Below are 25,702 nucleotides of genomic sequence, written 5' to 3' on the forward strand. Positions count from 1 at the left end.
CTGCCTCCAGTGCCTTCCCATCTGAGCCTCTCTCCCCTGACTGACAGCCCCAGCAAGGGAGACAAAAAAAAATGTCTTTCACCGTGTCTCAGAAGAGCTACCGGAGCAGCTCCTCTGGCCCTGTCCGCACCTTCAGCAGCCGCTCTTACACCCCAGGCCCCGTCAGCAGTTCCCGAATCAGTAACTCTTATGCCTCCTCCAGCTATGGGGGGAGCAGGTTTGGAGGGGGCAGCGGCAGCTTCCGTGGGTCATCCATCGGAGGCGGCATGGGTGGCATCACGGCCGTCAGCGTCAACAAGAGTCTCCTGGCACCCCTGAATTTGGAGATCGACCCCACCATCCAGCAAGTGAGGACCAAGGAGAAGGAAGAGATCAAGACCCTCAACAATAAATTCGCCAACTTGATCGACAAGGTGAGTGGAATGCCAGCTTGTGGGCTCCTGGGCTGACCTTTTCCCCAAAAGGTCAGGGAGGCAAAATGATTTGTGGGAGTGGGAAGGAAATACCTTATTTTTTGCAGAAAAGCCAAAAACGTAGAGGGAGATGAAGCGTCTCTAAACTGAAGTCTCCCTGTGTTGGATTCTTCTGTCCTTTACGGAGGGGTGGCGTTGGAGGCAAGAGAATTATTCTGGCAGCACTGCAAATGGGTGTGTTCACCGAGGAAGGCACACAACCAAGGCCTTCGGTGTGTGCACATTCCAGGAAGAAGAGCCAGACCTGGATTCTGTGTCACCTGTGACCAATGGGCAGGGGTAGAAACCCGAGGTTACGGATTGCATTGAAAGAGCAAATTCCATTGCTTTAAAACTTCTCCGCTCTTCCCACCTTCCCCCCCCCAAAAGGAGAATCAAACCTGTTCTTAAGTGTGATCGGACCAGTCTGGTGAGCCAGCGGCTCCTCCTACGTGGGTTAAAGATAAAATGAAAGATCTGTCGGGTTTCAGGTTTTTGTTTTCAAAAGGAGAAAAACTGTGATTCCCTCCCTCCGTTGTTGAATCAGAGGTTAGCAGTTCAGACCCCCTTCTTAGATGAGAGGGGAGTTTCCGCCTATGTGCAGACAGGCGGTCAAAGGTTGTGAGTTTGGAACATATGGGACCTTTTTCTGCACTCAGCTCCAATAGTTTGGCCTGATAAAGACATAATACTTCCACTTTCTAATTATCTGGAGCAAGCTGCAGGATTTCTCTCCCCCTCCTCCACCGCCACATTCCTCTCTTGTGTATGAATGCCGCCCCCTTTTACCTGACATCTTCACTGGCCATTCCAGACAGATAGACTTGTAAGTCTGTAGTGGCAGAACTGGAGTCCTGTGGCATCTCGAAGGCTACCAAAATGTAATCTAGCATAGGCTTTTGTGAATCAGAGTTCTCTTCTTTAGATGCATTGGTGGCTTTAACTGCAGTTAACAGTTAACAGGGTCTGGAGAAGATTGCAAACCCAGGTTAAATGGGTGCCTGAACTCCACGGGAAATGGTAGTTCCAGGATTTGGGATTTGGAAGGCTCCTGTGTCCCACCATTCCAAACTGTCGTGGAGAAAAAGAACCCTGTGCTTTCCCTGTGGGAGGGGAAAGGGGGCGAATCAGCTGCTGTGTTCCCCCCTGCCGTCAGCTTATTTGGTTCTGGGCAACAGTTGCTGTCTTTAACTTCATACCTCTGAGGAAGTGGGCAAGCACACCGAAGCTTCTGCCACAGTTCATTCATTGATCTTTAAGACTCTGCTGTTTTTACGGTAGCGGGCAAACTTGGCTACCTCTGCAGAATTTTATCTTTGCAAAGATGCCGTTGCTTATTAATGCAAGCAATGGGTCGATTAATGGGGTGGGTGGGTCAGCGTTCGGGTGCAGGGGTAGCTTTTCCTTTCCCCTCCCAGATGCATGAAGTTTTGGCAAATGAGGCGAAACTATACCAACTTGGACGCAAGTCCCACTGAAAGAAGTTGGAATTCTTTCTGAGTAAACATGCAAAGGAGCAGCCTGCTTTCTTTTCTCTCCCCCAACCCTCTGGAAATGCTGGTATATTGGAGAATTCCACATTCTAGAAGAGGATGTCTAGTCAATAGGGGAGAACCAGTGTTTGCAAAGGGCCTTTGTGAGTGTTAAATGCAGTTAAAGTCAATAGAGGTGTAACTCTGATGGGCAAGAAGGATTGCAGGATCCTGCAGTCCTCCTGACCTTTGTTAACTTCCTATTTTCCAACTGTTACACTGGACCAGCATTGTTAAAGTGGGATAGAAAGTGAGAGAGAGCCAACGGGACTCAAATATAAAGTACGGGTTTTACTTTCGAATTCGTCTCCAGACTGGGAGAGAGCCAATGGCACATTTTCTTGCACTCTAGATAGCCTGCTTTTCCACTCACAGGGGAGTGACAATCTTGGGGTGTTTCTTCATAGGTGATGCCTTCTCATGGTTTGTCTTTCCTGAAATTCACAAGTAGAACCTGCCTTAGAAGGAAGGGGCCTTGGGATCCAGTCAGCTTTCTCCCCCTTTTTGTCCTGCTTTCAGCAGAGGACCAATTTAGGTTTAACACTCCCACCCAAGTTAGGTTAAGAGATCCAATTGCAACTGTTGCTTACTCATCACAATTTGGCAGTATGATTGCACAAAATTCTTGTATTATTTTTATTTATTTCTTTATTTATACCCCAGCTTTCTCCCCAAAGGAGCTTACATTGTTCTCCTATCCTACATTTTATCCCCGTAACAACCCTGCAAGGTAGGCTAGGCTGAAAAGATGTGACTGGTCACCTAGAAAGCTTCTGTGGCAGAGAGGGGATTTGAACTCGGGTCTCCCCGATACCTACTACATCACACTGGCTTTCATAACAATAAACTTACATGGCTCACATATGTTGTTATTTATTTCCTGCTACTCCTTTATAAAGCCGGAGTGACTGGAATCTTGTTCACATGTGCAAGGAAAACGAAATGGGATGTCTTGAAGTGCTAGAGTGGACTGCCCCACTTCAGTCCATAGGTGCTGAACTTCACTTGAGAAACTTGCTCTGCTTTAAAAGCACCGCACCAATGGAAAGTTAATACAGCCAGGAGAAAAATTTTCCTGGCTTTCATTGCTTGTTGTGCTCTGCTTGTAGTATGAAGTGTTGCAGTCTGTCCTACCCCCTTGTTTTCTTGTATATTTGAAGCAGACATTAAACAGGGATCCTAGTGGTTTCCTACTAGGGTTGCCAGCCTCCAGGTAGTGGCTGGAGATCTCCCGGAATTGCAACTGGTCTCCAGGCCACAGAGATCAGTTCACCGGGAGAAAATGGCTACTTTGGAGGGTGGGCTCTATGGAATTATGCCAAGCCAAGGTCCTTTCCCTCCATTTACCCTACTTTCTCCAGGTTTCTCCAGGTTTCACCCCCTAGATCTCCAGGAATTTCTCAACTTGGAGGTGGCAACCCTATTTCCTACCTGGGTACTAGATTCACATCTGGGATCAGGCAGCCCTTGAGTATTGTTGCCAACTCCAGGATGGGAAAATCCTGGAGATTTGGGGGGCAAAGACTTGGGTGAACAGTGTTTGAGGAGGGGAAGGTATAATGCCATAAAGTCCACCCTCCAAAGCAGCCATTTTCTCCAGGAGAACTGATCTCTGTTGGCTGGAGATGAGTTGTAATTCTGTGAGATATCCAGGCCCCACCTGTAGGTTGGCAACCTGTGCTTTGACCAACCACACCTACGGGCATGTAGTAAGGAGATCGTTGCAGTACCTTCTGTTTCCCCGATTTTTCCATAGTTGCAGGAGTACGGTCTGTTTCTGTACCAGGCTAAGGCCTATATATCCAGAAATGCATTCTCTATGGGCCAAGCTACACATGACGAATGACACTTGAACGGCAAGTGGATTGAGTGGAGGGCAAATGAACAGGGAGAAATACACTTGCTGTTCAAGTGTCATTCGTCACTTGTAGCTTGGCCCTATGTCAGAGCTAACATGAAGATGAGCGAGCAACTGGGGAGGCTGTGGTTAGGAATTATACTTTGCACATGTTCCAGACATTCTCTCCTTTAATACTACTTGTCATGTTGTAAGGCTGTTGCGTCCTGGCATTCAAATAGATGGTTAGAGTAAGCTGCAGTATCAAATTCCTGCAAAATAGTCCAGTAGCACCTTTAAGACTACCAAATTTTATTGTAGCATAAGCTTTCGAGAAACACAGCTCTCTTCGTCAGATGCATCTGTCGAAGAGAGCTGTGTTTCTCGAAAGCTTATGCCACAATAAAATTTGTTAGTTTTAAACATGCTACTGGACTCTTTACTATTTTGCAGCAACAAACTAATACGGCTAACTCCTCTGGACCTATCAAATTCCTGACTCCAACACAGCAGTGTTTGTAAAATATTGTGCCCCCCCTCCTCCAAAACTCCTTGGATAAATACTAGAGATAGGAATTTTTCCCCCCTTCGGAGTTTAAGGCAGTTGCTTCAAAAACCTGTTCAGCCTGAATAGGTGGCGAAGCCTTGCTCTGACCATTTTACTTTTTAAATAACTAACCATTGTTTATTTTCAGTCATATTGAAACACTTCACTGCTCAGGGCATATTTACACCACAGAGTTAAAACTGGTTGACAAGTAATTCCTTCTCCCCTGGGAATGCTGGGGACTGTAGTTCTGGGAGGATAGGGTGAGGTTTTCTGTAACCATGAGTACATTCTCTGCATTCTTTCCAAACTACAATTCCCAAGATTCTTTAGGGGGAGGCTAAGCCAATTCACATTGTACAAAAGCATATATACGTTTGCAGGCACATTTCTTGTTCCGGAGCATGTAAAATAGCTGCCAGATGGAAAGCAGCATTCCACCTAGGTCAAAGGACAATTCTTCTGAGCTTTCACAGAGTGCGCCCCTTTGAAGAATAGCATTGTTTGTCTTTGTTTTTTTTAAAAAAGATGTCTTATGGAGCCTGGGGTTAGAACTACAGGAATATTGAACACACGTCTCATTTTCCGGCAGCTGGCTGAACGCCTTATAGGTGCAATCCTAAACAAAGTTACACCCTTCTAAATACATTGAAGTCGTTTGGCTTAGAAGAGCATAACTCTGTTTAGGATTGTGCTGTAAATATTCTGGCAGGTTTATTTCTTTAGATCCAGCCCTTCCTTTGAGGCACAGAGAACAGCATTCCTGTTCTTAACTTATCTTAATCTTTTTTTTTTTTGTCCTTGGAAAACCTGTGTGAGGTAGTGTAGACAGACTTTAGTGTTTGACTAAAGTTACCCGGTGATCTTTGCAGTTGTGTAGGAGACCCAAGATATCACTTTTCTATGCTACATTGCACTGGCTCTCATACTGATCTTTGTCACTGTGTAAAATTAAATTCCTGTGAGGGAAGGGAAGACGGGATTTAATCCTTCAAGCCCTGCTTGATTTTGTTACTCCCTTCAGTTTCTATATGGTAGCTCATGCTGTGTACATGAGACACAGCCATACACACCCATTTATGGTGGTTGTGGGTGGTTGTGTGTGTTTTCTTCCTCTGCTGTTGTCCTGGTCAAATGATTTTCACAACCCTGTTTCCTAGAGCCAAGCTACAAGTGACGCCTGACACAGGTTGGACGCTTGTCAGCTTCCCTCAAGTTTTGATGGGAAATGTAGGCATCCTGGTCTTACGGCTTGGCTCTCCATTTAATTAAAGTTTACAGAAACCCCACATGCACACCCAGTGGAGAGGAATGGGGGTGCCCGGCAGGAGCCCGACACCTGCACTCCCCTCCCGACCACATGTTCTCCCTCCCATAGACTGCCGCTCTGTAAACTTCTGTAAGCTGCAAGACCAGGATGCCTACATTTCCCATCAAAACTTGAGGGAAGCTGACAAGTGTCCAACCTGTGTCAGGCATCACTTGTAGCTTGGCTCTTCGACTGCTGATAGGTGGCAGATTTCCTTTTAAAACTGCAAACTATCCTGCCGGGTCCCTTGCTGGCAACCCTACGTTCTCCATCATTAGAGGCATGAAACTTCAGGAGAATTTTAACTGACCGGAATCCCTTCTCTAGGTTCGTTTCCTGGAGCAGCAAAACAAAATGCTGGAGACCAAATGGAGCCTGCTGCAGAGCCAGAAGACCACCCGCAGCAACATGGACAGCATGTTCGAGGCCTACATCAACAACCTGCGCCGGCAGCTGGACGGGTACGGGCAGGAGAGGGCGAAGCTGGACGCAGAGCTGGCCAACATGCAAGGCCTTGTGGAGGAATTCAAGTCGAAGTGAGTACTGGGGGGAAGGAGAGGACGTTGGCCCATCTCTGCATCTAATACAGCATCCAATCAAGTCTTGCTGCAGAACTGCAGATTTTATTTTTGCAGGATATTCCATGGGTTCCCTAGAATCTGGTGCAATGCTTGCCTTCTTGAGACTCTTGCATTTTCATCTTTTTTTAATGTTCCAAGCCTGCATGGATGTTGTGGATTTCTTTCCCACTTAACCAAATTGTCTGTGGTAACAGATGACTCAAGTGTACTTTTCCAGATTTGCTTTTTGCTGACAATTGGCCGTGAGTAAGAGGTTGGGAACTGACTATGGCACTTGCGCTCTTTCCCACCATTGTAAGCAGAGTTCCGATTTAACCAGAGTTAACAAACTCTGGCGAAGAGGAAGATTCGGGTCTCGAAAGCTCATACTCTGGAAATCTAGTTTGTCTCTAAGGTGCTACTGGACCCAAATCTTGCTCTTTTACTATCCTCAAGTGTATGGAGGCGCAATATTAGCCAGGAAGGGTAGTTTTAAAAGATAGAGACAGCAGAGATTGCTCCTCAGAGGGTTTGTTAATTTCATCTTCGCCTCCCTCAAGGCACTGTCAATTTCACCTCTCCAGTCTAAAACTCTGTCAATTTCATCAGTTGCTGGCTCTGTCTTTTTAAACTACGCTTTCCGGCTGACAATGCATCTCCGAACATGTGTTCTTCACAAGTCAGATGTCTCATGTAGAAAGACTCAGAGAGGAATCTCTTAGGCTGGTGCTAATGTATCCATTAGCTATAGAGTCCTGCAGGGGAGGGAGAGGATATTTAACCCTTCAGCCCCCACAGGCTTCCTGCTTGGTTAGCCTTTTAAAGAAGAAAAGATATATCCTTGGAAACATGGTCGCGCCCCCCCCCCCCCGCCTTAAAATGCAAATAACAAAGCAGGGAGCCTGGTTTCGAATTGTGAAACTGCGTGGAGGTTAAAGGATTAATCCCCTCTTTTTTATTTGTTTGTTTAGTTATTTACGTTTATTTATAGTCTGCCTTTCTCACTGAGACTCAAGGCAGATTAAACAGTGTAATTCAATACAGTCAACAGTTGGGGCAATCACTAAATAATACATTAAGGCATAAGTTTGTAGAACTTTGAAAACACGCAGAAATCAAGGCAAACTCTGACTGTATGAGGCCCCGCAACTTGCATTGCCAAGGCATTTGATTTTTGCCTCCTGTGTTCGAGTCCTGGCTCTCCCAAACATGATGATGAAACAGGGCTGCCTCTAGGACGGTTCTGACATCTGACCAGAGTGTACATCATGGCTGCCGCCACACTGCTAACAAACACCGCTTCTCGATAATTATCCACGCCCAAATCATAACACTGGCAAATAGAGATTGCTCCCATTTTGGGAGTTTCTATGCCCACCCGTGGTCGCTGGCAATATGGTGTGAGGGCAGTGGAAACTCATAAAGCGATGGTTATACACTGGGTATTTTCAGTCATTGTGGCATTTTAGTGTGAAATAGTTTTGCTAGGATTTTTGACACCCAATTTGAAACATCCGTAGGACTCCAAGAGAGGACTGTTCCCCCACACCTTTAAACACTTTTAAAAGCATAATTGCAAATAAAGTATTGCATGCATAAGTTGGTATCAAAATCATATCAAAATCAAAATCATATTCGATGCATATTCGTTGGTGACACATCTGAAAATGATACGTAGTTCATAGTACATCACTTACCTGTGTTCACATGTATCTTTGGAATGGTCCTTTGAAATCCTCAAATTTGCACGCTCAACCTCCCTCCCTTCCTTACGTGTAGCTCAAGAATTAAACTGCCAGCAAAATGGCAGTTTGTCGTTTCATTCAAACTGGACAATTCAATTCTGATTTGGAATCTTGGCATGTAGGCAAGAGAATAAACCGTTTGTCATTTCCTCCAGGTTAGGCGTGAAACAGCGAAAGGTGTTTTGTTGGGAATGCAGAAGGCTTCACTTTCAAAACTGCACACCAGGAGAAGGGGAGGTGGAGCATACGTGGAAGATTTTTTAAAAAAATTAATTTGATTTACAAATTGGACCCGTTTATTTAATCCTTGATTTTTAAAATAAAAAGTAATTGGATTGACCCCTTCTGGGAAAGTTTCCTAGAAGCCTTTCTTTTTAACCAGTGTGAGAGATAGTGTTGTGTAGTGGTTAGAGCATCAGAAAGTCTCTGTGAAACTGCTAACTCTGCCATTGAAGCTGGCCAGTCAGTCTCTTTCAGCCTAACCTACCTCAAAGGGTTGATTTTGGGGGGGGGGGATGGAGAAGAATGATGTAAGCAGCCCTGAGTCCCCATTGGAGAGAAAGTCTGAATATAAATAAAGTAAATAAATAACTGTTTGTAGTTACCTAGGGTGTATGTGTAAAAAGGGAGGTTGCTTGCATATGGTTACTGTTTCCTGTCAAAAGCGGTTTTGCTCTGGTTCCAGTTCAGCCACCCCCTTTACGCTGAACTTATAATCTAACCAATTCTGTCCCTTTACCTGACAGGTATGAGGAAGAAATCAACCACCGGACTGAGAAGGAGAACGAGTTTGTCCTTCTTAAAAAGGTGAGGGAAAAGCCAGTTTATGTTTTGGCTCATAACTAGCCTGGCTTGGAAGGCCTGTGGGAGTTTTCTGTTGTTTTAATATCATGGCGTCTTGTCCTTTTGTCTCCATAGGATGTGGACGAAGCTTACATGAACAAGATTGAATTGGAAACCCGTCTGGAATGCTTGACGGATGAAATCAACTTCTTGAGGCAGCTGTACGATGAGGTAGGCATTCTTTTTGGAGAGACAGGAGCCTCCCTTTTAAAACATTCCTCCTCGGCTGCTAGGAAAAGGCAAGGAGCAGCAGTGTTTTGTGAAAAAGCGGCTCTCCTTCGCTCTTTGTAGCAAGGCATTCGTTGTTAAAAGGTAGGCTATGAAGATGCAAAGCAGAAAACCGTCAATCATGTTCGTACCCTGCCCTTCCTCGAAGGAAATCAGAGTTATGTTCACGGGCTCAGAGCTTGCCATAAATCTCTGCTTAACAGAATGCATTTTCAGCCTGTGAATTAACAGATTCAGAGCCAAGCTACAAGTGATGCTTTACACAGGTTGGACACTTGTCAGCTTCCCTCAAGTTTTGATGGGAAGTGTAGGCATCCTGGTTTTACAGCTTGGCTCTCCATTACAGCCGCAAGACCAGGGCCGATTCCAGACAGCCCCCCGCCTCGCGAAACGTCGCGCGTCGTCGCGCAGAAAACGCGAAATATCGCGTTTTCTCGTGCGAGTTTTGCGCGATGTCGCGCAAAACTCACGCGAGAAAACGCGATATTTCGCGTTTTCTGCGCGACGACACGCGACGTTTCGCGAGGCGGGGGGCCGTCTGGAATCGGCCCAGGATGCCTACATTTCCCATCAAAACTTGAGGAAAGCTGACAAGTGTCCAACCTGTGTCAGGTGTCACTTGTAGCTTGGCTCTCTGGCTTTTGGAAAGCTTGCTTTAGCTGCCAATAGTGTTGGGTATCCTCAGTGCAGAGGCAAAAGTTACTTTTTAAAAAACGCCATCCATGTCCCCTGTTTGATGAATTGTTATGCAGTACTGAATTGGAGGGGAGGGAAGGCAACATCAGATCTCAGAAGCTAAGCAGAGTTGGCAACTTGGCACGAGTCAGGATGGGAGTTCACCACGGAAGACAGGGTTTGCTCTGCGTAGGAAGGCAATAACGAACTACCACTATCGAAAGCCCCGTGCTGAGGTTGCTGTATGTTGGTTGTGTGACTTGATGGCACGTATGTAGATATTGAACTGGAAGGAGGTAGCTATGAAGTTCCTTTGGAGCCCTCCGGACTGGATCCCCAGTGCTAAATACTTCTCTCCCTGCCTATCCACGCAGGAACTGCGCGTAATGCAGTCGCAGATCAACGATACCTCTGTGGTCCTGTCAATGGACAACAACCGCAGCTTGGACCTGGACGGCATCATCGCCGAGGTCAGAGCGCAGTATGAAGAGATCGCCAACAGGAGCCGAGCCGAAGCGGAGAGCATGTACCAGACCAAGGTAAATTCCCTTCCTGCTCTTGGCTTAGAGAGTCCAGGAACGGAAGGGGTCGTTGAAACCATCTATTCCAGCTCATTCACTTACCCTGCTTAGTGCAGGACATCCCAAGATCAATTGTCCTGTAGAAACAGTGTCCCACTCTCTGCTTGAAGACCTTCAGTGAGGCAGAGTCAACCATCCCCTTAGGTAAAAAGCTTACTCGTCAAACTGCTCTTACCGTTAAGTAGTCTCTCTTCTTATTCAGGTGAAAGCTCTCCTTCTGGAATACTCTTTTGTACAATTCACCTGCCAGGTTGTTGCCCCAGGGACTTGCGGCAAGATGCCAACTCAGGGTCGGATCTTGGGTTTCCGGCACCCGGGACAACCCAGTTCCGGCTGCCCTCCGTGCCACTCACTTGCCCAGCAGGACAGGGAGTGTGCGGCAAGCTGGCCGCCCCCGCAGCTGGGCAGGCAAATGGCACGGAGAGCTGGGAGGCCACCCGTGCCATTTGCCAAGCCGGCCACATCCTCAGTGGGATGGACAGCGGGACAGGCGAGTGGCACGGGCGGCCTCCCAGCTCTCTGTGCCATTCACCTGCCTGGCTGAGGGCTCTCTGTCCTGCTGGGCAGATGAATGGCGCGGGCGGCCGCTAAGCTGCCCGCGCTGCTGCTGGCACACTCCCGGCAGCTGGTAGCTGCGCCCAGCACCCCCTCTTTGGCGGTGCTGGGGGAAGACTACCCCCCTGCCCCCCCTCGATCTGGCCCTGTGCCAACTTCAAGTGCCCTGGGGGAGCTCAGTTTAGAAGCACCGCAGGGTTCAGTCCCTGGAATTTCCAGTTAAAGGGACCAGGTAGAAAGTGATGGGAAGGTCTCTGCCTTGGAGAGCTGCTTCTGGTCAGAGAGATGAGACCTTGGTAAATGAATGATCTGAGGCATGTTCATTATCAAAAGGGAAAGTTGTGGTTCAGGGGAAGAGCACGGAGAAAGTCCCGGCTTCAGTCCCCGTCATCTCCAATTAAAAGGCTCAGGTCAGATGGGAAAGACCTCCACCTGAGACCCTGGAGAGCCACTGACAGTGAGAGTAGACCAGACTGACCTTGATAGACCAAAATAGTAAAGGGTCTAGTAGCATCTTTAAGACTAACCCACTTTATTGTAGCATAAACAGGGCTTTTTTTCAGCTGGAACGTGGTGGAACAGAGTTCCGGAACCTCTTGAAAATGGTCACATGGCCGGTGGCCCCGCCCCCTGATCTCCAGACAGAGGGGAGTTTAGATGGCCCTCCACACCGCTCCAGTGGCATGGAGGGCAAACTAAACTCCCCTCTGTCTGGAGATCAGGGGGCAGGGCCACCGGCCATGTGATCATTGTTGTTGAGAGCGATTTAAACTTTAAAAAACTCCCCCCTTGTTCCAGCTGACCCAAAGTGACGTTATTGTGCGGTCCTGAGTCCCACCACCTCTTTTCCCAGAAAAAAAGCCCTGAGCATAACCTTTCGAGAGCCGCAGCTCTCTTTGTCGGATGTATCTATGGTTCTCGAAAGCTTATGCTACGATAAAGTGGGTTAGTCTTAAAGGTCCTACTGGACTCTTTACTGTTTTGCAACTACAGGCTAACACGGCTCACTCCTCTGGATCTATATCCTCTTGATAGACCAAGAATCTGAGTTGGCATAATGCATCTTCTTAACGATGCTAAGTAACTACAAGTAATGCCTTGTTCAGCAGTACTTGTTTTTATCGATTTTAACTGTTCACCGCCCAGAGCCCCTGGGGATGGGCGGTATATAAATTGAAATATAAATATAAAATAAATAATGGATTTTGGCGTGAGGAGAGGCTTGTTACAAGCACACAGATATCTCTTTTTCCCATCTGTGCCGTGAGTGTTCCTGAACGGAAATTAAACTGTCCTATCCATTTTGCTCTGACCAAAACCCCCTCTTCCGTTCTGCTAAATCAGGGCTGTAGAAAAGGTGTAGCCTTTGCCCCACCTAAAAATATTTCAAAAGGGATGGAGGAGTGGCAAGATAGAGAGACAGTGGCTTGCTCCAGGCTGAAATGAGATTCAAATCATGGACTTCCGGGTTCCCAGCTCAGCCAGTCTGCTAAATTGGCTGTCTGCTCTCTGGATGACTCTCTTTTGTATGTTTGATTACAAGAGGGATGCCGTCACATGAATTCCTGGAAGCTGCAGGGCTTTCATGTTTAATTCAAAAGAAGGCCGCCAACAAACGTTATCTGTCCCCAGCATCAAGATAAACCATCCACGGAGACAAGTTAGTTTCCACAGTGGAGCTTGTTCATTAGTATGCAGACTGGCAAAACCGAGCAACTAATGTGGTGAACTGAAAGGGCGGGGAAAATGTCCGGGGAATGAATTGGTCTCCTGTATTTGCTTTAAAGCATTTTTGATCCTGCCATTTCATAAAGCTCAAGACAGTTTGCTGTCTTATAGACCGAAGAGCAGGGCTTTTTTTCAGCTGGACCGTGGTGGAACGGTGTTCTGGAACCTCTTGAAAATGGTCACATGGCTGGTGGCCCCGCCCCGATCTCCAGACAGAGGGGAGTTTAGATTGCAATCTAAACTCCCCTCTGTCTGGAGATCAGGGGGCGGGGCCACCAGCCATGTGACCATTTTCTCCGAGGGCAACCCACTGAGTTCCACCACCTCTTTTCCCAGAAAAAAAGCCCTGCCGAAGATATTCAATGACTGCTTCTGCAAGTGGTGCATCAGAAAACCTTCTGCCATATTCTGGCCCAAAATGGCCCCCCCCCGCCCCACTCCAAGATCATGGCCTGTGTATTTCCTTAGGGTGTGTGTCCATACCTACCGACTTGGCTGCTACCAATGAGAAGCAGATTTGAAATTCAGGGCTAGGTCTGAGACTGGAGTGTGGGAAGGAGAGCAGAAACAGAAATGCTAGCGACGCATGCCCTTTGGTTTCCAGTTCAATTTGAGAAATCTGTCCCTTTCTACCTATTGGGTGGGTTCGGCCCTGCTCCCAGCAGGGAAAAAAATGCATCTGTGGCACATTGTGATCGGTGCTGATGCGCATTGGAAATGCACCGGTGCACTATTGACCATGTTATATATAAGTTGAAAGGGTTAGCAAGCAACCCATGAAAAAATACTATCAAAATGTTTATGTAATGTAGATCAAATGGAGTCTATCCCCATTTCTCAGAGCCAAACTACAAACGACGTCTGACACAGGTTGGACACTTGTCAGCTTCCCTCAAGTTTTGATGGGAAATGTAGGCAGCTTGGCGGAATGTTGGACAAGTGACAGTTGAAAAGTCCGTTGGACAGCAGTCGGAGAGCCAAGCTGCAAGACCAGGACGCCTACCTTTCCCATCAAAACTTGAGGGAAGCTGACAAGTGTCCAACCTGTGTCAAGTGTCACTTGTAGCTTGGCTCTTAGGCTAGGTCTTTCCTGCTTCACTGTCCTGTGGCAGTCCATGGACTCCCACCTCAGTTTTGTTCCTTGGGAGTTGGCAGACCCTCAAGAACATCACCGGGGGCAGAATGGGTCCTGCAGTGGGAGGAGGGCATCAGAGGGAATTTCTGCTCCCTCTTCTATGGACAAAGACACTTCCCTTGAAGGAACTGCCTGATAGGATACATGCCACTGTAACAAAATAAAACCCACCCACCTACCAAGAAAATATACATCACAGACTCACCGGTCCATACAAGGGCAAAAGGCCCTTCTAAGGAAGGCTTGGCTCATAAGCTTCCCTCAGTGCTAGTAACGATGGATGTCCTCAATGCTTCTTCCGGCAGGTTGTTCCATAAGTTGGGGGCCGCAACAGAAGAGGTTTGCCACCAGGAATGGGGCGGGGGGAAACAAGTAAACTTTTGTGCAAGGAATGCCACTGGTACACATTGTTATGCGGGGCATAAGATGCTCCACGCCGTCAAGGAGTCATGTTGTCTCATATGCTCGTGAGTCAAAAATGTTCCAGAGCTGAGAGCTTTCATTTTACATCCAAGGAGAATAGAAAAATTTCTAGTCCTCGCAGCTGCAGAGAAAGTCTTGTATGCAAATGCCAGTTAACTTGGATGGCTGGTCTGCCCCATTGCCCTTTGGCACTCGCCATGCAAATCATCCCATTTAGCATTTATAAAGCACTCCATGCAGTTTCCATATATTATCACCTCAATGACTTCTCTACAACAGTCTCCTGTGTTATTATCCTCATATTCCAATGGGAGGGAGGCTGGGGCGGAGGGGTAATGGTTAGTCTGAGGCCACCCAGCACAAGAAGGGCTGTACCGCTTTCAGTGAGAAGATAGCTCATCTCTTTTGCCCCGCCAAACTACAGTGTGGCAAATTACTTACTCACTTACATATGCAAAAAAGAAAGTAAATGGAAATTCATTTCCTAACATTGGAATTCTGGTCTCCCTTTTCCTCCTGGAAATCTGGAAAGGGAACAGCCCCTTTGAGACCTGTTTCACATACACAGCCCATGGAGATGGTAGAATTCTGAAGGGGCTGTACCACTTTAGATAGGCGGTATGTGCGTGTGCTTGCTAATATAAAAACTGTGCAAATAAAAAATTAGCATGTAAGGTTTTACGTGTACCTGTCTGCACGCACGCTGTTTTTTATTTAATGGGAATTATTAAAGTAGGGGCGTGGCTGGATGGACATTTGAGGGTGGGGCTGGGTGGTTATTTTAAAGTATCGGCCCAGCCTACCTAGTAGTTATTGCCCTGTGTTCTCAGTATTTCATCTTTTTTCACACTGAGGAAATGAAAATTCAATTTACTTCTTTGGGTATTTCAACTCGAAAGATACACGTACACTGTTGAGTTATTGGTTCTGCACATATTCCTTCAGTGCGTTCTACCCAGGGCTTTTTTTCAGGGGGAACACGGGGGAACGGAGTTCAGGAACCTCTTGAAAACGGTCACATGGCTGGTGGCCCCGCCCCCTGATCTCCAGACAGAGGGGAGTTGAGATTGCCTGCAGCAGGCAATCTCAACTCCCCTCTGTCTGGAGATCAGGGGGCGGGGCCACCAGCCATGTGACCATTTTCTCCGAGGGCAACCCACCGAGTTCCACCACCTCTTTCCCCAGAAAAAAAGCCCTGATTCTACCACTTCAGTGTTTGGCATGTATAGAACCAGGCCTAAGAAAAGGGAAAAGGAGACAGTATGAGTCACTGAATGTTCACGCGGTGGAATTCTCGGCTGAGTAATGGTTTGAACCTGGGTCTCTGGAATCTACGCTCCCCCTGTCCTCTCCTCCACACTTATGGGGGTTATTGCCATAATGTATACAGTTCGTAAGCAAACCAACAATTTATTCAGCAAACCAACAATGGTAAGTGGGAAGAAGTGGATTTTGCTGAGTGACTCCAGAGGGTTTCCCTTTTAATTTGTGGTGGCCCCAATTTCTGGTCCCCCAATTTGCTGCCAATCCCTTCCTCGCCTGTACTTCCTGATTCCTGCCTTTGTTTAACAGAGAAAACAATGCATAACTTTTTTCATCTGACGAAGAGAGGTGTGGGTCTCGAAAGCTTATGCTACAATAAAGTTGATTAGGTGCTACTGGACTCTTGACTATAATGCACAACTTTGGACTCCTTTCTCTTCTCCCCGCAGTACGAAGAGCTCCAGACCATGGCGGGCAGGCACGGAGACGACCTCCGCAACACCAAGACTGAAATCAACGAGCTGAACAGGATGATCACCCGGATACAGTCTGAAATTGACGGTCTGAAAGGCCAGGTGCGGAAGCAACAGGCAATTCAAAAGCCGGAGCTTGATTTGCGATTGGTTAATACAGTCCCATCAATGTGCATGGCACTTCATAGAATTCCCTAAGCATCAAAGGCCAGAAGGCACTGGGGTGGCTCAGTGGCAGAGCATCTGCTTGGCATGTAGAAGGTCCTAGGTTCAATTCCTGGCACCTCCAGTTAAAAGGACCAGGTAGGAGGTAATGGGAAGAAATTCTGCCAGAGCCAGTGCTGACCGTGGTAGACTAGTAGTCTGACTCAGTAAAAGGTGGCTTTACTGTGTTTGTGTTCGCAAGAACCAGGGGAAGGCTAAAGAGGGACGGGGCTGAAAATAAGCTATGGAATAAAAAGTTTTGAGAAATGATCAGGAAGAGAGAGAGAGGGATACCAAGAGCTGCTGCAGCATAGTGGTTAAGAGGTTGGGCTGCGAATCAGCACTCTGCTGGTTGGAATCCCACTCCTGCCATGAGCTCAGGGGATGGTCTTGGGTCAGCCACTCCTCTCGGCTCCAGCTATACTGTGGGGATAATAATAACACTGACTTTGTTCACCGCTCTGAGTGGGGCACTGATCTGCCTGGAAGAGCAGAATATAAGCTGCTGTATCATAGTGGTTAAGAGGTTGGGTTGTGAATCAGCATTCTGCTGGTTCGAATTCCACTCCTGCCATGAGCTCAGCAGGTGGCCTTGAGTACAGCTCCCCAGCTGTATTGGGGGGGATAATAATAACACTGACTTCATTCACAGCTCTGAGTGGGCACTGATCTGTCCAGAAGAACGGTATATAAGCACTATAACAACAACAACAATTATTATGAGACTGTTCAAATCAGGGAGGTCCAGGCATCAGGGGAAGAAAAAAAGAATGGGACAAGAAAGGTGGGACAGCTGCCAGGGCATCTGGTAGGGTCTACTGCCACCAACTACATACGCGCCTGCTCGCAAGCCCTCTTGCCAACGTGAGCAGCCATAGCAGGAAGTGCATGCAGGTGGTCACACGCAGCTGGGAATTTGAGCATTAGGAGAGCTTGCAAGCAAGTAAGCTTGAGAGGGAAGAATGCACGGGCAGGTAGTAAGGGGCATATGAATGAGACCCAGAACAGGCCCCGAGCAGCCCCAGAGCGAGAAGGACCCTAATCTCAAATTGTCTTGGGATTCTAGCAATCTTGCAAAATTTCTTTTTCAGTCTTGGGGTTAGCGAGCTGTCGGACCCACTTCTTTTATTTTCCCTTTCCCCCACCTCTAGCGTGCTAACCTGGAAGCCGCCATTGCTGAGGCCGAGGAGCGCGGAGAGCTGGCGGTCAAGGATGCCAGCGTCAAACTGGCTGAGTTGGAGAGCGCCTTACAGAGAGCCAAGCAGGATATGGCCCGCCAGCTGCGGGAGTACCAGGAGCTGATGAACGTCAAGCTGGCTCTCGACATCGAGATCGCCACCTACAGGAAGCTGTTGGAAGGAGAGGAGAGCAGGTGGGTGCCTGTCAACAAGGATGCGCTCAGCCTGTGGTAGTTAACCCCAGTTGTTCTGGGAACTTGTGACAAGTCTCTGTTTTCTGGCATTTGCGCTTTGCAAAGCACAGCCACTGTTTGGTCCTTTGGGAGATTGTGGGTATGACTGTTAAAATATTGGCTCGAATCCGATGCTTGTTTTTTTCACCAGCGGCAGAATTTTTTTGCTGATTTCCAGCCCCTTCATTGCACTCAGTGCTGTTCCCCCAGGTCCTCTGAAAAACAAAGGAACCATTTTCAGTGTGGGGATTGCAGTGGGAGGGGAGATGAGAAAGTTCTGCTGTCTTAACCTTGGACATGGCCCACTATCCCCAGTCCAGCACAGTTTTATTTCATGATTGAAGCCTGTGCCTGTTCAAGGCAATATGTCTTGAGTGAAGTTTGCAGCTTTCGATGGTTGTTGTGGGTTTTCCGGGCTGTATTGCCGTGGTCTTGGCATTGTAGTTCCTGACGTTTCGCCAGCAGCTGCGGCTGGCATCTTCAGAGGTGTAGCACCAAAAGACAGAGATCTCTCAGTGTGACACTGAGCACCAAAAGACAGAGATCTCTCAGTGTGACACTGAGCACCAAAAGACAGAGATCTCTCAGTGTGACACTGAGAGATCTCTGTCTTTTGGTGCTACACCTCTGAAGATGCCAGCCACAGCTGCTGGCGAAACGTCAGGAACTACAATGCCAAGACCACGGCAATACAGCCCGGAAAACCCACAACAACCATCGTTCTCCGGCCATGAAAGCCTTCGACAATACATTTGCAGCTTTCACTGTGACTGATGCAGGAATAATTTGAGCTGGACCAAGGCCGATGTTCGGGTGAGCACATGTGGAGTACACTTCTTTTTTGTGCAAGTGCATGCAAAGGGATGGTCAGAGAACACAACAGAGCCTTGGCTTCCCTGTGCCTTTCCCCCTCCAAATGTACAGAAGTGCAGCAGGGCGAATCCATCTAGGCCGCCTTCTCTGTTGGGTCAAGTAATTTGCTTGTGCAGTTTGATTCAGAGGGAAGTCCAGGTTCTTAGGCCGAGGGGTTTACTATCACCTACTGATTGATCCTTTTAACTGTAGCAGCTGTAGCATAGTGGTTCAGTGGTTAGGATGGCAATCAGCACTCTGCTGGTTCGAATCCCACTCCTGCCATGAGCTCTGCAGGTGGCTTTGGGTAAGCTCCTCCACTCAGCCCCAGCTCCCCAGCTGTATTGCGGGGATAATAACAACATGCTTTGTCCACTGCTCTGAGTGGAGTCCCGTGGCACAGAGTGGTAAGCTGCAATACTGCAGCCCAAGCTCTGCTCATGACCTGAGTTCGATCCTGGCGGAAGTCAGGTTCAAGTAGCCGATTCAAGGTTGACTCAGCCTTCCATCCTTCCGAGGTCAGTAAAATGAGTACCCAGTTTCCTGGGGATAAAGGGTAGATGACTGGGGAAGGCAATGGCAAACCACCCCATAGCAAAAAGTCTGCCAAGAAAACATCATGATGTGACGTCCCCCCATGGGTCAGTATGACTCGGTGCTTGCACAGGAGACTACCTTTACCTTTAATAACAACACTGACTTTGTCCACCACTCTGAGTGGGGCACTAATCTTTCTAGAAGATCAGTATATAAGCAGCTGTATCATATTGGTTAAGTGGTTGGGCTGTGAATCAGCACGCTGTTGGTTCTAATCCCACTCTTGCCGTGAGCTCTGTGGGTGGCTTTGAGTAAGTCGCTCCTCTCAGCCCCAGCTCATCTCATGTATTGTGGGGATAACAATAACACTGTCAAGAAGAACAGTGTATAAGCAAAGTTGTTGTTGTTATTCTGGAGATGCCCAGGAATTGAACCCGGGGCTTACCACATGCCAAACAGAGTTTGAATACTCCTAGATTCCCTGGGCACCTTGTCTGGGACAGAGGAAAGACACTGGCTGATTCCGCACACGTTGGATAATGCACTTTAGCTATCATTTGGAAGTGGATTTTTTGTTTCACACTCGAAAAATTCAGTTCCAAATGATCTCTAAAGAGGATTGGAAGTACATTATCCCAACATGTGCGGAATCAGCTACTGTCTTCTGAATCTTCCCCTGAGATGGGGGGGAAGCCAGTTTCTTATGTCTTCAAGCTCTTTCCCCTTCCAGGTCTCTTGAAATGAACCACCCTGAGCAGTGGTTTTTTCCCCCTGTCCTCTGGCAAATATGCAGCTTTTGTCACTGCACTGATGAACTGTTGGCTTTGGTCTATGTTTCTGGCATGTCCCCACATTTGGCATGTCCCCACATTACTTAATGCTTTTTTGTTTGTCCCCTGACAGGCTGGAAACTGGGATGCAGAACATGAGCATCCAGACCAAAACAACTGGCTACTCTGGTAAGGAATATTCACCTTTAAAAAAAATAGTTTGCCCTTTGTTGGAAGCGAGATAGCACCAGTCCTCTGCCTAGGGATTTAAGTAGCCATTTTTGCATCAGGAAGCTAGATCAAGATGAGTCGCTGTGTTAGTCTGTCTGTAGCAGTAGAAAAGAGCAAGAGTTCAGTAGCACCTAGAAGACTAACAAAATCTGTGGCAGGATATGAGCTTTCGTGAGTCACAGCTCAGTTCTTCAGATACAGCTAGAGTGTGAGTTCATCTGTCTTATATCTTGGGGAGTGGAGTAATTGCAGAAGCTGAATGACAATAGCCAGTGAATGACAATAGTGGGTGTGATTGAATAGGGTGGGGTGTGTGCGGAGGAGTAATGGGTGTGGAGAAATCAGCATTGGTAATGAGACAGGAAGCCTAGGTCTTGATTCAGTCCAGGTGGATGCATTGTCTTGAGCTTTGTTATCAGTTGCAATTCAGGAGTCTCTTTTTCTAATCTCCCTTTGAAATTCCTCTGCATGATAGCTGCTACTTTAGGTAAACAACTGTAGGGATACACGAGGGACACATAAGTGTGGTGGCTAGAGGCATGTAGACATGTTTGCCGGTCTGTTGGTTTACGGTATAATATGGTATGCTTGCTCTTTTCTACTGCGTCATAAAGAGTTAGGCTAGTCAGATTTTTTTCTCCCACTGAGGAGGATGCCGTTACCTTTTAAGATTGACACCAGGCAGAAATTCAACAGCCCAAGTGTTTCCTGTTAGTGTAGTTCCAAGCTGCATCTGTTGAACTTCCTCATGCTTGTTAGAATTTCAGGAGCCCTGCCAGCAGGAAAAATATAAAAAAACAAACAAGTGCAGGGGAGGTTGGAATTGACAAGCTGGAATGTTTCACAGCTTAGGTTTCAGAGGTTACAGTTCTTTGTCTAGAGGAGATGATCAAAGTTTCAAAGCTTGTAAAAGACTACGTCCATTTGTGTGAAGCCGTATAATGTTTTGGACTATATAGACAGCCGGCGTGGTATAGCACTCAAGAGTGCTGGACTAGGATCTGGGAAAGCCAGGCTTGAATCCCCACCGTGCCAGGGAAACTTGCCAGATGCTCTCGGGCCAGTCATATTTTCTCACCATAACCTACCTCACAGGGTTGTTGTTTGCTCTCATTATTAAACAGTATTAACGATGTGAGTTTCCAGAGGTTGTAGTAAATTATCCCCGAGTTTCTCAAATTCCTGGCAGCCCGTCTTCTGCTTGCTGTAGTGAGCAATGGTAACTGCCAAACAATCTCAGCCCAGAACACATTAAAAGTTGGTAGATGATGATGATGGCCATAAAACCTTGAGCTTATTGGAGCTCCGCAATAGCATCTTGGATTGTTGTTTTGAGGATAACATGGAGGGGAAAAGATGTTTAGAAAGATGATTTGCTTAATTGCTAATTATTATTAGTATTAACTTCTTGTGTGTTTGCAAAATTTTGTGTGTTTAATTGTTACTTGTTACTAGCATGGACTTCTTATATGTTTGTTAACTTGTGTGTGTTTAGTTTCATAGTTTAGTTGTGTTTTACAGTATATAAAATGTATATTACAATTTATTACAGTAATATATTTATATTACAGTAATATAAAATGTATATTAAAAAAAAGAAAGAAGATTGACTAAGAGGAGACAGAATAGATGTTTCTAAAATCATGCATGTGGTATAGAAAGTGGATGGAGGGAAGTATTTCTTGGGCGCACAAGATTCAGTTGATGGGCAATAGCTTCAGGATTGACAAAAGGTAATATTTTTTCATGCACTGAGTATTTATTCATCGTCCAGAGGGGTTGCAATGAGCACAGATGGTTTTAAAATGGGATTAGATAGGTACATGGAAGAAAGGTCCACCAATGGCTAATAGTCCTGAATAGTAAAAAGTCCAGTAGCGCCTTTAAGACTAACCAACTTTATTGTAGCATAAGCTTTCGAGAACCACAGCTCTCTTCTGACGATAAAGAGCCACAGCTCTCTCCTGACAATAAAGTTGGTTAGTCTTAAAGGTGCTACTGGACTTTTTACTATTCAGAAATCTCTGAATACGATGCCAGGAAGCATTTCCTCTATGCCCTTTTTGTTGACTCTCCAGGGCACCTGGTTGGCTGCTCTACGAAACAGGGTGTTGGACTAGATGGAGCGCCGGCTGTTCCAGCAGGGCTTTTCTGATTTTCTTATGTGCTCCATAGAAGAGTGAACTGAGCCTCCTTGCCTATCCAAAAATGCTTATTTTTTTTCCTGTTCTCCCTCTTTCCCAGGTGGCCTTTCCAGCGGCTTCAGTAGCTACGGGGGTGGCTACAGCTCTTCATACTCAAGCGGCGGATACTCCACCAGCTCCTTCCCTCTGGAGAGCTCAGCCACCACCAAGACGAAGGCCATCGTCATCAAGAAGATCGAGACCCGCGATGGGAAGCTGGTGTCTGAATCCTCTGACGTGCTGTCCAACTGAGCGGTCACTCCATGCAGAGAGGAAGGACCCTCTTGGAGTGCCTTCATCCGAATTGCCTTTCCCTCATCTAGTTGTGCGGATGGGCTTCTAGGATAAATGGGATGGGGGCAAGGAGGGTGGAGGAACACTTTTTCTTTCTCTTAAATAACTTTTCTCTAAGATGCCAGATATAATTTCTGATCTCTCTCTCTCTCTTTCCTTGTCCTTCTTATAGAAAGTGCCTGTGAGCCAAGCTACACATGACGAATGACACTTGAACCGCAAGTGGATTGAGTGGAGGGCAAGTGAACAGGGAGAAATACACTTGCCATTCAAGTGTCATTCGTCATGTGTAGCTTGGCCCTTAGTTTTAGGTAGGTAGCCATGCTGGTCTGCAGTAGAACAGCACGATTAAAACCCAGTAGCACCTTAAAGACTAGTAAGATTTTCAGGGTATTGGCTTCCGAGAGTCAAAGCTCCCTTCATCAGATACCTAACGCAGGCAGCGTTGACTCTCATATCTGACGGAGTTTTGACTCGCAAAAGCTCATACCTTGCAAAATCTTGTTGGCCTTTAAGGTGCTTCTAGACTCAAATCTTGCCGATTTGTGCCTTGTTTTTGATCCTTCCAAAAACCTAGGGAATAAACTCCAGCAAGGATTTCCCCTTCTTCGGTAACGTTGCCCCCCCCCCTGCATATTTAGATAAAGGGACACTTAATGGCCTTTCGATGCTTCAAGAATCATGTTCTAGAATCTCAAGAATTTGGCTTCGCTTGAGCCCAGCTCTGCAATCCTTACGTTGGAGTAAGCCCCATGCCATAAAATGGGACTTGCTTCCAGGTAGACTTTCTTAGGATTGCATTGCAAATCTCTCTGGTAAAGAAAGCACCTCTAGGCAACTGGCTGAGGAAGGCTTGATGACCGTTCCTGCTAGTCTAGGCAGAGGTGCAGGAGGGCGAGCAGTAACGACGGAGAGTTAATAATCCTGCTGTTAATGCGTAATCCCCTCTAGCTCACTGTGGAGTATCCTTAGGTCAAAGCTTTAGAACCACAACTGTGAACAAACCCGTTTTTTGTCTGCAAAGATAGGTACAGGATAGCACAAGGATCCAATGCAACAGCGGACGGGTTGCGTGCCTCACAATGCACTCCTAAGCATATATACTCAGGAGTAAATCTTGCAAACTCAATGGGACTTATGCCTTAGATTGCAGCTTTAGCTGCATTCAGCAGAAATGCCTGGTCTCTGTTGCAGTGGTTTACCTTAGTGCTGGGCCCTTTTATCTGTGTTTTGTGTAGACAAAAGGGATAACTAAGCACACCTCGTTCTATCTTCCTGCATTCTGGGTGGAGCCCTAATGCAAAACAATGTGAATTTTTCTTTTCTTTTTAAAGCCCTGTTTTGGTTTAAAACTGTGCCTCTTTATCTTTCTTTTCATCATCTTTGCCTTGTGGTCTTTTTCACTTCTGTGGGCAGCAGTTAAAAAGAGGAAAAAATGGGTTGCAGGACCAAAGATTTTTTTAAAAAAAAAACATTTGAGGAAAAGTTGAATGTTCTTTTTGAGACATACCCTTAACAGCCTGAGTCTGTGCAGGTTTACTCGGAAGCAAGTCCCACCACAACAAAATATGACTGTATGAGTGTCCTGGATTGTAGCCTTAGGGGGTTATTCTTAATTATGGTCTCCAAGGTACCAAGTCTCCATTTTAGTGGGATTTATGCATGAATAAATGGGCACATGGGATGTATGCTCTTACAACTCTTAGCTCGAGCTCCTCTTTAAATAAAAAAAAGAACTGTGGATTATTCAACCATCTTATGTCTCTCTTTGTTCTGTCTCCTCAAATTGTGACCATGCAAGGCAAATGTTGGCTGACATCTCGCTCAATAAAAACCTGTTAATTACAAAAGATACCCGTGTTTCTTCTTCATAGTGAAGATGAGAGAATATTTTCCGTCAGACAGGTTAATTGTGATGTTTACCAGCTTCTCTCTATTTCAAAAAAGAAACAGAAGAGTGCACACAGCACAAAAAAATTAGCGCATGATCACAGTTTCTATTTGATCAAGGGTAAGAGTTGGTGTATCTGCCTGGAAATATGTGCTGTCAACTCATAAGTTTCTTTTGTGAAATTTGGTATTAGGGGCGCTTCCACATAGGGAAAATCCCTTGTCGTGCTATCATTGCCACTGCAAACACAGAGGTAGCCACAATGGGAACAGAGGGTCAACCTGGGAATATTTTTCATCATGTTCCCTTATGACTGCCATTCCCCCTTTTCGCCATGGTGAAGGGCTTTTTGAGAGCTTTGGTAAAAAATCAGTAGTAAGTATATATTGCAATACTTGGTGTGTGTGTGTGTTGGAAGGCATGTGAGAGGAAATACAGGAAGAAAATGGAAGCAGATGTGGATGTGAAAATCTGCACCTTCTCATCCAGGGACCAAATCTGATTTGGATATGATCTTTCAGGAAAGACTGTAGCAAAGCAGGTTTGGGGGGAAACCTGAAAGGTGGATGATTGCAGAACGACGTTGTGATTTTTTTTTAAAAAAAAACACTGCATTTGGGGGTGGGGGATCACAAAGCTAAAGTTTGGCACAGAAGCAGCCTAAGAAATTAATCGGCCTCTCACTGACTCTTTCAAAAAAGAAACACAAGTGAGCCCAGCACAGAAAGAAAAAGCAAGAGCATGACCACAGTTTCTATCTGGTCAAGGGAAGGGCTTGGTAATCCTGATAATCGTATGTGCCCCAAACTATCATAAGATTCGGTATTGGGGAGGCTTCCGCATGGCGAGCTGCTGTAGCATAGTGGTTAAGTGGTTGGACTGTGAACCAGCACTCTGCTGGTTGGAATCCCACTTCTGCCGTGAGCTCTGCAGCTGGCCTTGGGAAGCCACTCCTCTCAGCCCCAGCTATACTGTGGGGATAATAATAACACTGACTTTGTTAACCGCTCTGAGTGGGGCACTAATCTGTCTAGAAGAGCTGTATATAAGCGCAGTTGTAATAATAATTATTCCTGCAACCTTTTCCCAGAGGGCAGGGCCAAGAAAGATGAGGTACATGTTGTGATCCAATACTTCCCTTGAGGCCACAAGAAAATTCAGGATGTACATTAGACATAATTGTCCGCTCAACGTCTGAACATGAGCTCAACACCAGTACCTCCTTTGCACCCTTCCCTGTTCTACCCTTTTTTACAGGAAGGGTGATAATTTTCTCAGTTTTGCCACAGTGGCTATTCTACTCTGTTCTTTCCTTGTACACACACTCAGATTTACATCAGCTTAACTTGGGAGAATGTTTTTCAGTAGCAAAAGATTCCTAACGTCAGCTGGGACTGGACCATTGCAGTATTACTAGGCTAAACTGAGGTTGTGGGAAAATAT

At 46.5% G+C, this 25,702-nt stretch overlaps 1 protein-coding gene across 1 annotated transcript; it reads left to right on the forward strand.

Annotated features, from left to right (window-relative positions):
- KRT8 (keratin 8) lies at positions 1–24,218 on the forward strand. Its single transcript, XM_055003908.1, has 9 exons — positions 1–413; positions 6,005–6,213; positions 8,729–8,789; positions 8,901–8,996; positions 10,103–10,267; positions 15,863–15,988; positions 17,242–17,462; positions 19,794–19,849; positions 22,136–24,218. Exons 1-9 carry the CDS (start codon positions 72–74, stop codon positions 22,324–22,326), a joined length of 1,467 nt encoding a protein of 488 aa, XP_054859883.1. The 5' UTR covers positions 1–71; the 3' UTR covers positions 22,327–24,218.
- The last annotated feature ends 1,484 nt before the right edge of the window (positions 24,219–25,702 follow it).

The sequence above is a fragment of the Eublepharis macularius genome, chromosome 19 (assembly GCF_028583425.1).
Source record: "Eublepharis macularius isolate TG4126 chromosome 19, MPM_Emac_v1.0, whole genome shotgun sequence".
Lineage (NCBI taxonomy): Eukaryota > Metazoa > Chordata > Lepidosauria > Squamata > Eublepharidae > Eublepharis > Eublepharis macularius.